The 16,948-nt window shown below is 43.1% G+C and overlaps 2 protein-coding genes across 3 annotated transcripts in view; one reads left to right on the top strand and one right to left on the bottom strand.

Annotated features, from left to right (window-relative positions):
- The window catches only part of LOC107315106 (uncharacterized), a 149,059-nt gene extending 136,510 nt beyond the window's left edge, over positions 1-12,549 (top strand). Inside the window, exon 3 of the mRNA XM_085549245.1 lies at positions 12,016-12,549. Within this exon, the coding sequence (XP_085405371.1) occupies positions 12,016-12,147 (132 nt within the window). The 3' untranslated portion in view covers positions 12,148-12,549. The remainder of the gene's footprint in view (positions 1-12,015) is intronic.
- The window catches only part of ESRRB (estrogen related receptor beta), a 120,028-nt gene that overhangs the window by 47,642 nt on the left and 55,438 nt on the right, over positions 1-16,948 (bottom strand). The window lies entirely within an intron of this gene.

Below are 16,948 nucleotides of genomic sequence, written 5' to 3'. Positions count from 1 at the left end.
CCCACGCGTCCTCCCCGCTGTGCTTGTTCCGTTTGCCCTTGGAATGCTATCACTTATTATCACGCTGACTTCTCTAGATGGGGCATTTTGGCTATTGATCTGATAAATAAACAGCCTGCTCGCTCGATCAAAATGTTATTTTGCATTTCAATTACTGTTCACTAATGCAACCTTCATCCCGCCAAGAGCGCTGCTGGCAATGACACTCGACCTGGCACAGGCGTTTGCAAGCAAATTTGGCAGCGCCTGCTGCAAGCACCTAACGGGATTACCAACCTCCATTAGACTCATAGATGGAGAAGGAGATGGACAGGCAGTACTGGGCTGAGAGGGGAACGGATGCATGCAGAAAAGAAGGTGTCAGAAACTCGGACAAGAGGTGGGGATAGGCAGAAGCAGAAATCCATTTACAACACAGCTTTGCTGCATATTTTGATGGTAGAAGGTCTCAAAAGCTAACTACATCCCCTCCAGCCACCTCCCCTGACAGCTCATAGCAGATAGACTGAGCTCACTGTGTGTGAGCCATGCAAGAGTTCAGAGCAATGGGAAATGGAAATCAATGTCTGGTGATGAGCCAGCAGTAAGCACTGCAAACCCATCAGGGCAAACAGGGCCATTTCTGAAACAGGTTCTTCAGCCTATGTCCACTCACATTCAGCTGGATGAGGGATGCAGCATGAAAAACAGAAGGGAAGAAACCCTGAAGAAATCCTTGATGGTTCTTCCAGTACAGCAGGAAGTACCAAAAAGAGTAAGAAAGGGGTACCCAGATCTGTTGGTAAGATATGGATCTTTAGCAGGTGTTGGTCTCTATTGATTCAGCAATCTGTTTACACCAGGGAATGCTCTGCCAAATCCCCAAACTGATTTCACTCAAAGCCCACCAGCAATGGGAAACACAGCACAGCAAGTCAGTGAGTGGCCCCCAGCAGTGAGGTCAAGCACAGCTGTTTGGTTAAGAGAGCTTTTAGTCCTGAGCTCTTCTATTCATGTGATATACTTCACCAGGTAGCCTTGCTTTAGCTGTTTCAGAAGCAGACTCCTACTGTATGATGCAGAACACACCTTGCCCACCACTCTTTTTCCCCCCCTAAATTTCTAAATGCAATTCAACATTATCATATGCTGACTTAGCCATTCAGCATGCAAGTAGTGTTAAGTCCTGCCACCAACCACTGTATAGCATGTACAAAGGTGCTGAATTTAGCTCCCAGGTGACAAAGTAGTACACATAGTCAAGAAAGGGCATTTACTGTTATTTAAAAAAAATCCTCTGACTAAGATCTTTCACCAGACCTGAACTGCATTCCATTTCATTACCAGACAGTATCCAGACTGAAACTGCCAGTCATCTACGAGTTAAAAATAAACAAACCCACATAACATCCTGACATTATATAAACGTAATGCTAAGTATAACACAATGAATGGAATCAATGTGATGCATAAGGACAGGATCTATAACTCCACACACTCACTCACACTTCATCTGCATTTTGTGCCCAGCTCCCTCTGCCCTTGGCAAACCAGGCATGTTCCCAGCCACCTCTCTCTGGCCACGTCTGTGTGGATCTCCTTGTTCACATGCTGCTTTGTAGCTCAGTCTATTGGAAGAGTTTTTTTCTAGAATTAGATTCACTGATCCTTTTGCACCTAGATTACATTTCTCCCCAGCACTAGGCAACGATACCCCAAACACAGCCCAAGGACTCACATGGAGTCAATGACACAATATTCGAGATGTGGCCTCACCAGCGCTGAGTACAGGGGGATGATTACCTCTCTGCTCCTGCTGGCCACACTATTTCTTATACAGGCCAGGAAGCTGTTGGTCTTGGCCACCTGGGCACACTGTCAGCTCATGTTCAGCCGAGCATCAACCAACAGCCCCAGGTTCCTTTCCTCTTCACAGCTGACACTCAACCCCAAGCCTATAGCGCTGCATGGGATTACTGTGGCTGTAGTGCAGGACCTGGCACTTGGCCTTGTTGAACCTCATCCCATTCACCTCAGCCCAGCGATTCAATCTATCCAGATGCCTCTGAAGGGCCTCCCTTATGACACAGAACAGTAAGGTATAAGGTACTGAGTACTCACAATGCAGCCAAAAAGTCTCATACTCTAATTCCAATCTCAACACTAATTTTGCAGACTTCAGTAAGTCACTGCAGAACTCCAAGACACTGCTTTGCCAACTGTGAAAAAGCACAGATATGGTCCTGAACAACCTCTCAGGAACGCCAAGAACATAAATCAGCAACTATGCTTGAAAGAATGGAGCATATAGATAAAAGTGTCAAATAGGATGATGGACAGATGAGCTTCTATGCTCAAGTGATGGTGTGAAGATGAGGGAAAGGCTGTTGACATAGTCTACCTAGACTGCAGCAAAGCCTTTGACTGTATTATCCACAGTATTCCCCTGGAGAAGTTGGCAGACCATCGTCCAGACAGGTACACTCTGCTGGGTAAAGAACTGGCTGGATGGTTGGGCTCAGAAACTGGTGGTAAATGAAGTTAAATCCAGCTATTGATTGGTAATGACTAGTATTTCCCTAGGGGGTGGTTCAAGGGCTTGTCCTGCTTGGTATCTTTATTGTTGACCTGGACAAGGGGATTGGGTGCATCCTCCATAAGCTTGTACTCCATGTTGGAAGGAAGTGTTATCTGCCTGATGGTAGGTAGGCCCTATTGAGGAATCTGGACAGACTGGATCACTGGGCTAAGGCCAATGGGATGAAGTTCAACACGACCAACTGCCTGGTCCTGCACTTTGGTCACAACAACCCCATGCACCAGGCTTGGGGCAGAGTGGCTAGAAGTCACACAGACCTGGGGATATTGGTCAGTGCTTGGTTAAACAGGAGCCAGTAGTGTGCCCCAGTGGCTAAGAAGGCCAATGGCTTGTATCGGAAATAGTGCAGTCAGCAGGAGCAAGGAGGTGATCATCCCGTGTACTCAGCTCTGTTGAGTACAGTTTTGGGTCCCTCTCTACAAGACATTGAGGCCCTGGAGTGTGTCCAGGAAAGGGAAGGAAGCTGGTGAGAGGACTGGAGCACAAGTCTTATGCGGAGCAGCTTAGGGATCTGGGACTGTTTAGTTTGGAGAAGAGGGGGCTCAGGGAAGACCTTACAGCTTTCTACAACTGTAGGTGGACCGTTGGACTAGACGATCTTAGAGATCTTTTCCAACCTCAATGATTCTATGATTAGCAGCAGAATTTGAACATCTTTATTCAGCACTGTAGCCCAGAGCTTAGCCTATATAAGAAGTGTGAGTAGTTTTCTTGCATGCAAGCTAGCCAGAGAGGAACTGGACTCACAAATCTGTATTATACAGATCAATTCTGACCTCCTCTTGCATCTGACTCCCCTTTAAACCGAATCCCCTGTGACCCAGTCTACACAATAATCTTATCTCTAATACTGCCTAATCCTATCTCCAGCTCCCTGGGTGCTATTTCACACACCAACCGTCTCCTGACCACACCACCATGCAACCCATTTTTATGTTTTCCTTCACAGCTAAACTTTGCTGAGCATTTTTCATCAGGAACTTACTGTGTTAAATAATAATAATAATAATAATAATAATAATAATAATAATAATAATAATAATAATAATAATAATAATAATAATAATAATATTTTCTTAGAGAAAAAAAAAAAAAGTCCAATTTTGTTTTGTTCTTAAGATTTCCAAAACAAGCATAAAGCAAGATATCTGATTTTGCTTTGTTCCTAGTACTTTGTTTAGCCTGCCATGCACTGCGTAGTGTTCTTTGACTGACCAAGCACGCAATGTTTGAAGAACATTCTGTAAAAAAAAAACAACCTGAGATTTTTCTCAAAATAAACTTCAAGATTTTCTACTTGACATCAAATTTCATGTTGCAGCCAGATTTAGGATGCAACAACGTTGACACTCCTTGCATCTTGCACACAGCCCTCTGCTTGCACTTTACTGAGCAGGTCTCTTTTCTCTGTACTTAATCAGAAGCACGTATGTTCTAATGTACATAGAGATGTTTTGATACACTTTTTAAGTTGTCCTCTTGAGTGAGGCAGCTCAGTGAAACAAACACTAGCAAATAACTACATCTGAATCACCCAAAAAGTTGGAACTCTACATAAAGAAGTTCTGGAATTCAGAACTGTGGTGGAAGTTGTGACATCAACTCACATAAAACAGCCATTCTGTATTACTCAACCTTTTTACATGGTAGGGATTAACCATGTGTCCAGGAGCATCACACAGCCAAAATTCAACACCTCTGTTTTGAAAGCTGATTGCAACTGGAGAAATCCCACTCTGCTTTTCCACTTGGTGCCTTTTAAGCGCTACCCCATTCCTTCTGCATCACAATGAAATGACTGCTGGCATGTGATCAGAAACTCAGAAATCCTGGCTCCCGATCAACTTACAAAAATTGACCTGGACATTTTATCCACTTTGATGAGAGCATGAATGAAACTACTTTCTCATTCACTCATGTGGAATGCTGCTGCTTAGCACCAGCACAGGTACTTCACTTCACAACCCAAAGAGGACAAATTGTTGAAATTAGTGTAAATATCCCACCTGCTACCTGAACCCTATCCAGCACTTTGTAGTGACGGTCAAAATAAACTACATGTGGTTGGAATAAGATCCTACCTCTTCATCCTAATCTTGATCCAACTACCACTGAAATTAGGCAGTCTTTTCTGTTGGTCTGAACAGGACTTGGACCTCAGGATCAGAAGAGTTATCTGAATGTAGAACACTGCAGCTATCCCATGACCTTCATTGGACTTCTGGACATTTGCCTTCTAATGTAAAACCAGAACTTCTACAGAAACACTTTTATTTCAAATATATCCGGTTTCTCTCTGTTGGGAAAGATAAGTTTGTCATGCTTATTTGAAATAAAAGTGTGTTGATAACCAAGATCCTATTCCTAAACCACGGTGCACAGTGAGTCTGTCCACACACCTCCATCATCTGGTGCTGTGCCAAGCAGGTGACTGGCCTAAGCATCCCTTAGAAACCACACTGCTGTCAGCTGTAACAGGCTTGTCCACCCTGAGTGCAAGTCACTCCAGAGAGCAACAACAGGCTCCCTATAAAGGTCAATCAGAGATCTAATAGGAACTCATTGTTTGCAGATAAACAGCCCAAGCTCTAGGAACCTCTGTCCCAGCAGAACTGCAGGATAGATTTTCAGACTATGAGTTGTTGAGAATGAGCCTTTTGATACGGACAATCCAAATGCTAAAGGGAAACTGCCAGATTTGGAAAAGTCAAGTCTGGAGCAGCAGTAGACAGAGAAGGGGGTTATGGATTCTGGTGTATACTGTCAGAGCACTGTTTATTCTAATCAATCAACTGAAAAAAGTAGCAGCTGAGAGTAATTATTAATAATCGAGTAAAATTGGATTATTTCTCTGCACTGCAGTGTTGTCTGGATTGAGAGGCTGGTGTAGAAAAAGTTCATCAGAGCAAGCTACTGCAGTAAAATTGCTGACCTCAGCAGTTCATCAGAGAAGGTGGAAAAGGGAACCTCAACTAAGCATATGGGCATACTATCTGCTCTGCATGAGGTACAGAAAAATAATTATTGGAAAGCATCTGAGTCTAGACAGTCAAGTCATCATATAGCCAGCTGTATATCTAAGTGACAGTAGTAAGACCTACTGCCAAAGCTTTTCAGTTCTGAGGGATTTGTTTTTTGTGACTCTTCATTCCTGAAAGCAGTCAGCTCCACATTCCAGACATACTGCCTGTAAGGAAGGGGTTCGGATCTTGTCTGAATATGTTTTGTCCTCTACGCATCTGTGGTCTTGGTTGATCTTATTCTCAAGCAATGGAATGGAAGCATTACATTATACAACGCATGCAATGTATACATGCAATGTGATTAAATACACATCAGAAAGGAACACTATACCAAACACTGTGCAATAGACTCAAGTCCGGATATTTGATGTTTGCCTAAAACAACCACGATGTGGCACCACACAGAGATATTCATATCCAGCGAACGCTAACACTGAACTATGGCTAAATAACTCGCACTGTTACTGCAAAAACAATGGCTCAGCAACTTCATTAACAAACTTGTAGACAAAACTACATCAGCCATTTGTGCCTGTGAGTGCCTTATCCATACAATTACACATGTACCTTCTAAGTGCTTTGCAGACTAAATTTAGGAGCCACCCAATGAAAAATTAACTCAGATTCCATATTAGCAGCCACACTGGATATAAACCAGAACAAACATTCCCTTGCAGTAAATGGAATTGTATCAATTCACAAAATTTAAGCTGCAAACCCAAAACTCCCAGTAAGAGGAACAGTGTCCAATTACATGGGGAATACACTGAAGGAAGCAGAACTTGAAGAGTCTGACACCTGTGTGTGCAAGACCTCAGCCATAGAACAACTGAGTTACCACAGCAAACATTTTCTAACAACTTACTAATTACATTTTCAAATTAAATATTTTCTTCTATCATGAGTATTTGTGTATCAACAGAATCTGTTATCTCCCCATTAACTTCAGCAATTCCTTAAATGAAAATAATCCTTTACTTATAGGGCGCAAGGCAGAATCTTGAGAATTTCAGTTTCCTCAGAACTTCTGGATGATACAGAATGCTACAGAAGCCTCCAGCACACATCTTACAGGAACAAAGGATCTGACCAGCAAATGCTTTTTCCTCATTACCTGCAGCAAAACAGTGCTTTCAGCGTCCCACTGCAAACACCATGTGCAATGGTCTACTTATTTCTAACATTTATATATTTTTTTCTCCATTTCAGGAATTGAGGAGATAAGAGAAATGCAGTTTAATGTTTGAGTCAGATCAGCCTGGAAAAGTTTTTGATAGTGTGGATCATCTAACAGAATAGAAGAGTACCATTAATTCTGCAATGTTAGTGTCTGCTTTAGACATCAGCACACACAGAAGCAGGTAGGAACAGGATGAAGAGAAACAGTGTTGGGTAGTCAGCACCCTGGGTTCTCTGCTTGTGAGGGAAGAAAGGGTTAAGAAGCCTGCCTTGAGGTTCACTTTGCTCTCCCTGGTTTGTGCAAGGCCAGAAATCAATCAATTGCACTCTCTCCTTTTCTTCCTGGGAACCACTGCAGGAATATCATGCCCAGGATCTTGTTTAAATCCACGACTCGACTCTGTCAAGTCAATTCCTCCTATCTTCCCTCAAGCCTCCCCCACCAAAAACATCCCCTCCCCTCTCCCTGAAAATGGGTCTCCTGAACTCGTTTTGCTAATGTATTCTCAAACCAAATTAGGGGCCCTGACTCTCGGTGAAGTTCGTGAGTTAGTCGCTGCGATGCACTGAATTAAAGATACCATCTCGGACTGAAATCAGATTAGAGCCCACACACACACATGCAAAAGCCCACTTTCTAATCAATTTTATAAAGGGCCTTCAGCAGAGATACACTAATGGTATTGAGCTAAGATCTTTAAACTAAGTCTGCAAGAAGTCTGTGGAGATAAAACACACACTGTATTAAAGAGAAAGCTCTTCACTACACCCTTCCCACTGGGAACCCAGCACACAGTGGGAGAGCACCGCACAACATAAAGCAGCTCTCCTGAATCCAAAATGTTCCCTCCCACCTTCCCCTGTTGTTTTCCTTCAGACCTTTAAGTCTTCTCTTTCACTTACTGTCAAGCTGCAGCAGAAGGTTCCTGCACAGTGGGTAGAGGACATGGGAACTACGATGCCCTGGTATTTGCTAGGAATTAGACATAATGAAAACATGCAGATCTTTTTAGGCCTTTTCCGTACATCTATAATCAGTGGGTGAGTGATTAGCTGCTCAGGTTCAATTAGACTTCCTACTTCAATGCAACTGCCCTGCAACCACGTACAAGATGGGAGGCACTGCCACGCTGGTTGGTGCATGTAACTGGGATGCCATAGAAGCCACCTGCAGAGATGGGAGAGTCACTGTTTGTTAAGGGGCTCTCCTTGGAGCAGGAGCTGTGCACACCTGGTGTCTTCACATCCTCCTGTCCTTGTGTATCTCTGGTTAGCAGTGGAAAGTCTCATGTGTGGCATCACATTTAGCTCTCTGAAGCCAACTCTCTGAATTGAAATGTGGAGCCCAGAAAAGGAAGAGCAAGATAACATAAGAAAAAAAAATGTTGGGCAAGATTGCCCACAGATGGCGGCTTTGAAAGAAAGGCAGAAGAAAGAGTTTATAAAAGAAGCTGAAATTGGTGATTTAACAGCCCAGCAGCTGCTTGGTCACCAGCAGACAGAGAAGAAAAGCAAACTGAAGGCTCTGTTTTTGCAGAGTGTTCTGTGTCAGACTGGGAAGTAATTTTTTGCTCTGCTTCAATATTTTCAGTAGAAGCACCTCAAAATATTTCATACACTACAAAGTCATATCTCATAATCCAACATCAGTCTTTGTAACTACTCACTTTCTAAGGTGCTGCTTCTAAGAAAAGCAAACATGCTCAGGTAGCAGAAAACCCGTTTCTTAACAATGACCCCATCAAAAATAGAAATTTCTCTTTAGCTATGAAAAAAATAAATGCTTCTAAGATTCTTTAAAAGTTCTCACATGTTCAAGATTTTCTTCATTTCTGAAACTCTAATAGCTAATTGAATTGTGATGTTCTGCATACACAGCAGAAACTCCCCTCAAAATATTGACAGAAATACATCAAACACAAAATATATTTCTCTGACTAGCTAACATACACACTAGCCTAACAACACACTGGAAGGGACCACTTGAACTTTCAGAGGGCTCGCCTTGAAAAGAGTGAGCCTGTTTCTGGATAGGTGACAGCTCCCAGAGCTCAGCAGGACGCCAGTGTCCTCCTGCAGCAGAGAAAGCCCCAACAGCAACAATTTTCCAAGATCTTGAGCTCTGCCACACTATTAGCACAGAACAGTTTCCCAGAGCTCAGATAGGCTCTCCTCTCCCTGAGACAGCTTCAGGCCTCACACTGCTGTGGAGTTTTATAATGTTCATGTGCTGAGGACGATACCAGTTTTCAATGCAATTAACCTTTACAGCCTAATGAAATGGCTCTATTGGCTATGGTGGCAGCAAGGAGCCCCTTGACACTGGCAGGCTCCTGAGGATGGGTTATCAGGGTTGCAGAGCATCACTGCTCCACTTCTATCTGCAGGCTGCAGCTAATCAATGCCAGACCTGAAAGGAGCAAGCAATGCCAGCCCCAGCACTGCACTCCAACACCGTATCGATCTCTGGGAGGAGAGGGGACTTGAGTCTGCGCCCACTGATCTGCTGTGTCACAGGCAGCATTCTTCCAGGAATGTACTCAGCAGCAGAAGCACCCGGCTGGGAGAAATGAGAAAATTCCTTAGGTGGGAAAGAGTTGCCTCATATATGATACGACGGCTGCAAACTCTCCCGTGGATTAGCAGATCTAGGATGAAGCTTAGGGCTTTTGTGCTTGCTGACTTATCCTCCTTAGCTGAAGTACAATAAGCACATCAATGCTTTCAGGGTTGGGTGACAACTGCTGTACTCCAACTCCAAATTTTCTTTCAAGAAACAAAACCGTCTGTGCATAAAGTGGCCTCTCATCATGCAAGACTAACAGCTTTCTCCCTTGTCCATTTTTGTTGTTCTTCTTTTAATAAGGCTTGCTTTCGCTTACATCACTTACAGCATTTTCCATGTCAGAGCCAAGCCAGAAAAGTAGGAAAAATTGGGAGATGGGCTAAGCAAAAAAAAAAACCACCAAAATTCTTTAGACCTCAAAAGATGGCAGAAATGAGAAACAAAAAACAGATTCTGGTAACTGCAAATCAAACGCAGTCTGGATCAGTTTGCAGCAGATCTGGGTCAAAAGGAGACTTTCAACAGGTAAGCAGGAGAAGCAAGAAAAACACTGTGTCCTTTGTCTTTGGCACGGAGTATGAATAGATGCAGGGCGTGGACAACTCAATATAGATGCTTCCAAGGCAAAAAAAGGTCTCTGAAATTAACACTTACACACGCAGTGCAATACACAGGAACCTGCTCTCAAAGGAGGATATCTTCCAGAACCACAAAATATGCTTATCTCCATATCTGAGTGTGAAAATCAGGACGGCACGTGAAGCATATATTTAAATATATACAAATATAGGAGACTGGTAAAGGCTTCTTTGCCATTCAGCCCCAAATGAGCAGGAATGCTCCCATCTTTCTCTGACCTATGTCAAGGTAGAACATATACACTTGCGTGGCACATAAGATTTCATCTAGACTATAGAGACTGAAAGTAAAGGACTTTATATGCGTCACCCATCTACAATAATTTCTTTCTACTCAAGCAAAAATAGAGAACAATCTGATCTCTGCAACTGTGATAGGGCTGGCTGTATTATTAAATGCATTACTGTCATTTAAAAAGTATTTCACAGACCCACGTTGTTTGTCTCATTAAAGTATCTTCCCATAAGAACTTGGATTCCAGAGACAGGTTAAAGAAAGGAGATATTTCAATCCACAATTTACCAGCAGGGGAGAGAATCAGAGACTTAAGTCTTTGCTCGGGTCACCAAAGGAACTTATAGGAAAGCTGGGAACTGGGCTTTGATCCTGATCCCAGATTTATAACATTCAGCTTCCTTATGAAACAGAAGATAGGAGAATAGCAGAATCCAAAGAGTTACTTTGCATGCTTCCAAGAGCACGGAGTATATTTAATTTATCAGTAGGGACAGAATAACAGAAAATGAAATGGCTTTTTATTAAAAACCAAAAACAACCACCTCTCATCAAAAAACCTTCAAAATTTGTTCCTAAACTAAGAGTACATCTTAAGAGTGTTCAGGATTTTTTTTGTTGTTGTTGTTGTTCCTTTTGTGACATGTTTGCTTACGTTTATTTTCATTTATCTTAAGAAAAAGATCATTTTCACTGAGAAATTAAAACAAGGACAACTCATTTCAGCACAGCTAGAAAAAAAAAAATCAATTTCCTCAAGTTAAAGTTTTACTCTTTCTGTGAGAGAAAACAAACAAAAAAACAAAACAAAAACAACCCCACACAAAACGTAGCTCTCAAGAGCAGAAACATCAACCTGAGCACCTGTAGAAAGGAAGGAAACAGGGAAGAGTTCCCTCTCTGTCAGGCCAGGAAGCATCAACTCGGCTCTCAGTGAGCACCATAGTTAGGTTTGGGGAGTCTGTGCTGCCATCTTCAGGGATGCTTGCTTCTTTCCATGACCCAAAATCACAAACGAAGGCAAACAAGAAGGAAAGAATTTCAACATAAAGAAAACAAGGAGATGACATCTCCACTCTTTTCCCTCCAAGACTGCTGGGTGCCTTGTGGAGAACTGGGGAAATTAAAACTGGGAGAGACAAATAAATCCTGCTTTGTCCATGCATTCCCAGGCTGCAGTAAAGCTAATCATTAGTGCCTAGACCTGATTTCTCTCTCTTCTTCTAATCCAGAATGGGATCAGGTGATTATTCAGCGTACCTCAATAGCAGATGCTCATTTGATTCTAACTAACCATCTTCTTTACGAAGCAATTTCAAAAAGACAGAGACCCTGACCCCTTCCCACTGGGCTGAGTTAAAATGAAACAGTTAATTGTGTGCCCACAGGGTACTAAAGTCCTGTTTGGTGAGAATATATCACAGGTATTCAAAAATTTCATGTATGTGTTATTCTTCCTCAGACTAAACAGCAAGATTTGAGAGGCTGTGGGGATGAATGCTGCATAATAGCAAAGGTAAATTGAAGAGGACAAATCAGAATCTCCTTGTTTCTGACCCAGAAGCCGTTTATGTATCTCAAAACATTCTGAAGTGCCTTTTGATGTGTGCAATTTTTAAAGGACAACCAATCCTACAGAGCTGTGAGGTCTTTGTCATTTCTCTGAGTTTTTACCTTCTCACAAGTATTTCCTTTTATTTTTTCCCCCAAAATTGCTTCACAGGCTCTCAGCCACAGCGTCTTTGCGTATCACTTATTGCACAATAAAATTTAACTTATCAATACTGTGTTTTCAGGTTGAAGATCATGTGTCTGTCCCTCAGCTGCTATACTGGAACAGGACTTTCCTTGCTGGTAATAATGCTGACCAAGTGGGAGCCAGGCTCTTCAGATCTCCATTGCCCTCTGGCCTCGCTGCCCCCCAGTAAATATGAGTGCTCCATCTTCTCCACACATCTATGTGATGGAATAAGAAATAATGTTTTTATTCAAATTAACCACCAACTATAAGCTCCTACATAGGTCAGTATAATGGCTGAAGGTAAGAGATATAAAACTGTACTATCCTGTTTTATTAAGAATCTATTCTTGCTTAAAGCTTTTGGCTTTGTATTTTATTTCATCTAGGATACTGTTATTACCTCACAAAATTGAAGTCTTTGTTTTGGATCCACTTAGGTCATTTTTAAAAAGTGATGAATTACAGTGAGTTTAGAAGCAACTTGTAGCACTTTTCAACCACAAGCACTTAAGACGCTACTCAAAATGGCACGTACAGTAAGGGGCTGTTCCACTCATCTCTCTCTGAGGCTTAATGCTTACAGCCCAGGCCCACAAACTGAAAGGAACATTATGTCCTGTTGAGACTGTAACAGAAAATAAGTAATGATGTAAAATTCTGAGTTGGAAGTTAATCAGAATTCAAGCATCCACCCAATAACCAATACCACTACAGGTGCTGGGCTGAGATGTCAGCAACAACTCTAGCTCTCCTAACAAAAGAGACTCCAACTGGAAAAGCTGATTGAACAGAACAGAAAGCAGTCACATTGCTGATGAATTATTATTAAGCCATTCCACAAGATTTAATAGACAGCCTCTCCTCAAATCATGCTAGCCCTTCTGGTGATCCATCACATGCAGCACATCACCAGCCTGGTCCACCTGCTTTGAGCACCTTTCCAACATGCACCTGCCTTCCTCTATGCCACCCCTCACTTCACAACGGACTGTTTGAAGTCACAAAAAGCCCTCACAGCCAGCACCCACAACACTTCCCTCTACAGGACCTGCGCTTCTAGAAGCATTGACAGAGAGCAGCTCACCAATGATGGGTGACATATACAATGAAGGACTCGCGCTGTCATTTCAAAACCTTCCTAAAACATAAATGCACTCACAGTCAATAAAACTGGGCAGATTGCTCTTCTTTTTTCCCAGTCCTGGCTTGCTGCTGGGGGAAAAACAGAACTAGCAATACCTTCTTTCCTCTCAATTTTCTGATCTCTCTGCCTTGGTGCCTCCTCACTGACTTCTCTACTTGCAGCAGACCTCAGGCAGTACCAGCTCGCAGCAGGCAGCATGCTGTGGCCCAGTCCTGCAAAAAGGCATTCCTGGTATTGTCCTTGGGGAAACCGCAAAGCTGCTGCTCTGCAACTCAAGTCTGAATGCGGATGGGGAGGAGCTCAGCACACTGGGTTTGTGGGGCTGCACAACGAGTCAGATACAGGGCCAGATCCAGAGGGGACAGCAGCAGCTCGTGCCAGCCACTGCAGAGTGGCATGAACAGAGCCAGCACGAAGCAGCTCACCCAAGCAGTACTTCAGTTGGTGCAGTAATATCAGCCTAACACTTTCATGAGTGCTAAGTTCACACAAAAATGTTTTTTTTTAAACTCTCCACAGGCGATTAAGCTGTGATCTAGATTAATTAGCTGCCATATTTCATGTTTAAAACCAGAACTGGCCCGTGCTGACACTGAGGAAACTTATAATTTTTTCACTCGTAACTAACGGCCTCTGGTTTTTCCACACTGCCTGGAGGCAAGGGGCTGCTCTCAGCCACACACCGCTAGGCCAGGCTGCACTGCACCCACTGCGGCAGCCATCTTGCCATGCTGCAGGGACCGGCGGGGAACCAGAGATCTAATGGAAGTGCTGAACCTGTCATAACATATGTGTCCCAAGCAGCATTGCTTTGGTGTTGAAAACAAAAGATTGATGAATTGTATAATGTACTTCTACCACTGTTAATTTTTCTGAGTGTTGCTGGTTGGTGTCTCCTGGAGGCCAAAGGCCCCTTTGGCCATACAACAGCATTCATTTCATCACCGTATCTGGATGCAAAAGCTGCGTCCTTGCCTTTCGGAGGGATAAAGGGACTGTGACAATGCACATTAAGGAAAGGACAAGTCTCACAGAGGTATAGCATTTCTGCATGGAAACAGGGTTCACCTTCTGCCTCCTATTTCCCATGAAGGTCTTTCACTTTGCACCTTTAAATCCCTGTTTACACAACATCACAGACTAGCTTTACCAAATCTAAATTGAGATGACAGACTCTCCTCTTCAGCCCCTATTTTGCTCCCTGTCCATTAAAATTATAACAAATGCTGTTCAAGTCCACCTCATCATTCAACAAGAAGGCAACAGGTAATGCCCAGTAATCCTGCAACACAGCACTGAGACTTGAAACCAGCAACAGTTTGTGGAACAGTCCAGAAAAATCTTTACAAATTGGCTGTGGTCCTCAGTTCCCCCTCCTTTTCCAGCTCAATGAATGTGAGTTATTTCTCCCAGGGTTATTCTATAGTATTTCTATCACACTGAAAAGTACAGCTGAGCTATTCCTTCTTTCACACTAAGTCAGTGTTGCTCTAATTCACACCCAAAGCTGCACAGGACTCTCACCGCACCCTGCCATGCTGCACTATCCCTGCCTTCTCCGCTCCCCTAAAGCAGAAGAGCTGCACAGGCCTCCTACCAGCTGCTGATGTGCATCCTCCTTCTATAGTAGCAGGGATGCTAAATACACAGTAATAAATCTCCTCATCCCACGGGAACAGTTCACTTTCCTCCTGCCCCACGACATTACACACAGCAGTTCCTTCCAATGTCAAAAGCACCGTTTCAAAGCTGCTCTGCCCTCTGAAAGATCCTGCTGCCCTATTTCTCTTCTCTGCCCTGCACAGTTTGCCCCTTACACCACCCAGGTTCCCTGCAGTAGGTGCAGGCAGCAGGCTCTACTCTCAGCCAGCAACAGAGGACACTGAAGGGCTGTCAGGTGGGAGGGACCCCGTGTGCTGGCATGAGCAGTCTTTACATGTGTGCCCCTTCCTCGCCTCACAAGGACATTGCCGATACTTTCTCTCTGTGGCAGGGAGACAAAGAAAGAGAGTCCGCAGATTTGAAGGAAAGCCCATTTCCAGTCAAATGGTCACACAGGGCCTGTTGAATGTAAAAGGTGAGAGAGAAACACTGCAGTAGTTTCACAAGGTTTGAGCCCAGTTTATAGGTAAATCCTATTCAATTTTAGCAGAACAAACCTATGCATATGCTAGAAAAAAAATTCACTCCTCCCGTCCTCTTTCCTTCCCTTAAAGCTGTTGTATCCAAATTCCAGCTTTCTTCATGAAGAAATGGTTCTGTGCACATGAGAAAAGTAGTGAGAAATACATTTTTCCTTCTATGCTGCAGAAAGAAACCTTAGTCAAGGCAAGACACACACACACAGCAACTGCTGCCCTGGGCTTTTCATTCACCATTGCTCTGTCACAGCGTGAGCTCAAGCTTCATGACCCAGGAGTTATCCTTGCTTTTCTCTCCTCCAACTCACCATCTCCAGTCAAACACAGCTCACAGTGGAAGGATACTGCACCGTTGTCTTGCTCTACTCTCCTTATTGCTTCACACAGGTCTTCTTCCACAGGTTTCATCTCCACAAATTTGGCAAAGGACATTCTCATCTCAAGCTCTCTGGAATTCTCCACATGCTGGACTGCTTCTTTGGAGACCTGCTTTACTCTACTGTGTTTTTACTCCAGTAATATTCCTCACAACTTCAGTAAGTTCACACTTCACATCCTCTCACACCTCATTTGGCATTTGTCCTCTGTGCATTTTAGCAATGCATCAAACTGCTCCCCAATTACCACTATGAAGCCTTCCCCAACATACTCCAAATTATTATTTCAGCCCTTTGGGAATAATTTCATGCATTGGAAGCACAAAACTTGAACTCTGAAGGAAGTAGCCAGTGATCTGAGGCACTAGCAGCACCTGGCAGAGCTTTAGATGAGGAACTTGTCATTTACTCAAGTATAAATGCCAGCCATTTCAGATCCAAAGCACCTAAGAAGACAGTTTTAAAAGCAAGTTCCCAAACATGTTTGAATCTTGTAGATGGCTTCTTCATCTTGTGGGTCCTGCTTGTCTCTTTTCCCGTATAAGTTCTTAACACCAGCCTCTTCCTTCAACAATACCGACAACATTTCATGGTTGTTAGTTGCTTTCAGATGATGGAAGTAACCTGATATAAATTACTTACTGCTGCAAGTGAAAGAGAACATGTGAGCACATCCCAGAAGGCAGACAGCAAGTACCGACTGTATCATTACAGGTAAAAGGTCTTCTATCATTGTAGAAGTTATTTTAAGAGATTTTTTTTGATGGCTCAGTAGTCCACATCATGAAAAGCGGCAAACCTTTATCCTAAGTCTCACACTGGTGATGTATCAAAGATGCAGCAAGACCACTCCAGTGGCACTGTACCAGAAGAAACAAAATACACTGAGGACTGGGGCTCAAAACAAGGCAATTCAAAAATGAGTGGATTGCTCTCTGTTAAATCTATATTTAATTGTTGCTCACTGCTATTCATTTACTCTGCTAAGAAAAGAACCATATAAAGCCACCTACTAGTAAGGAAAAAAAAAAAGAGTATTTCGAACAAGTATGGTGCTATTAATAATACATAATGTAGAAAAGGTATATTCTAGACTCAATGAGAAATTAACTACATAAATTCCTGTATCTCCTGATGAGACAGAATTGATGCTCTCAATGAAGTGGTTATGAATTTCAAGCCAATTTCAATCCACCACCTGTGGATTCTCAGCACAGGCTGCAGTAGCCCCACAATCCCAATGACCCAGTTACTCTCCCACCTGCCCACACAAGACACGTCACAATACACTGTCCATGAACCAGGTAGGGAATACTTCTCCTTCAG

This window comes from Coturnix japonica, chromosome 5, assembly GCF_054131305.1.
Source record: "Coturnix japonica strain WE chromosome 5, WE-NBRP24, whole genome shotgun sequence".
In the NCBI taxonomy this organism is placed as follows: Eukaryota; Metazoa; Chordata; class Aves; order Galliformes; family Phasianidae; genus Coturnix; species Coturnix japonica.
Note: the sequence above shows the minus strand (reverse complement) of the source record. Positions and strands in the feature narration are given on the sequence as shown.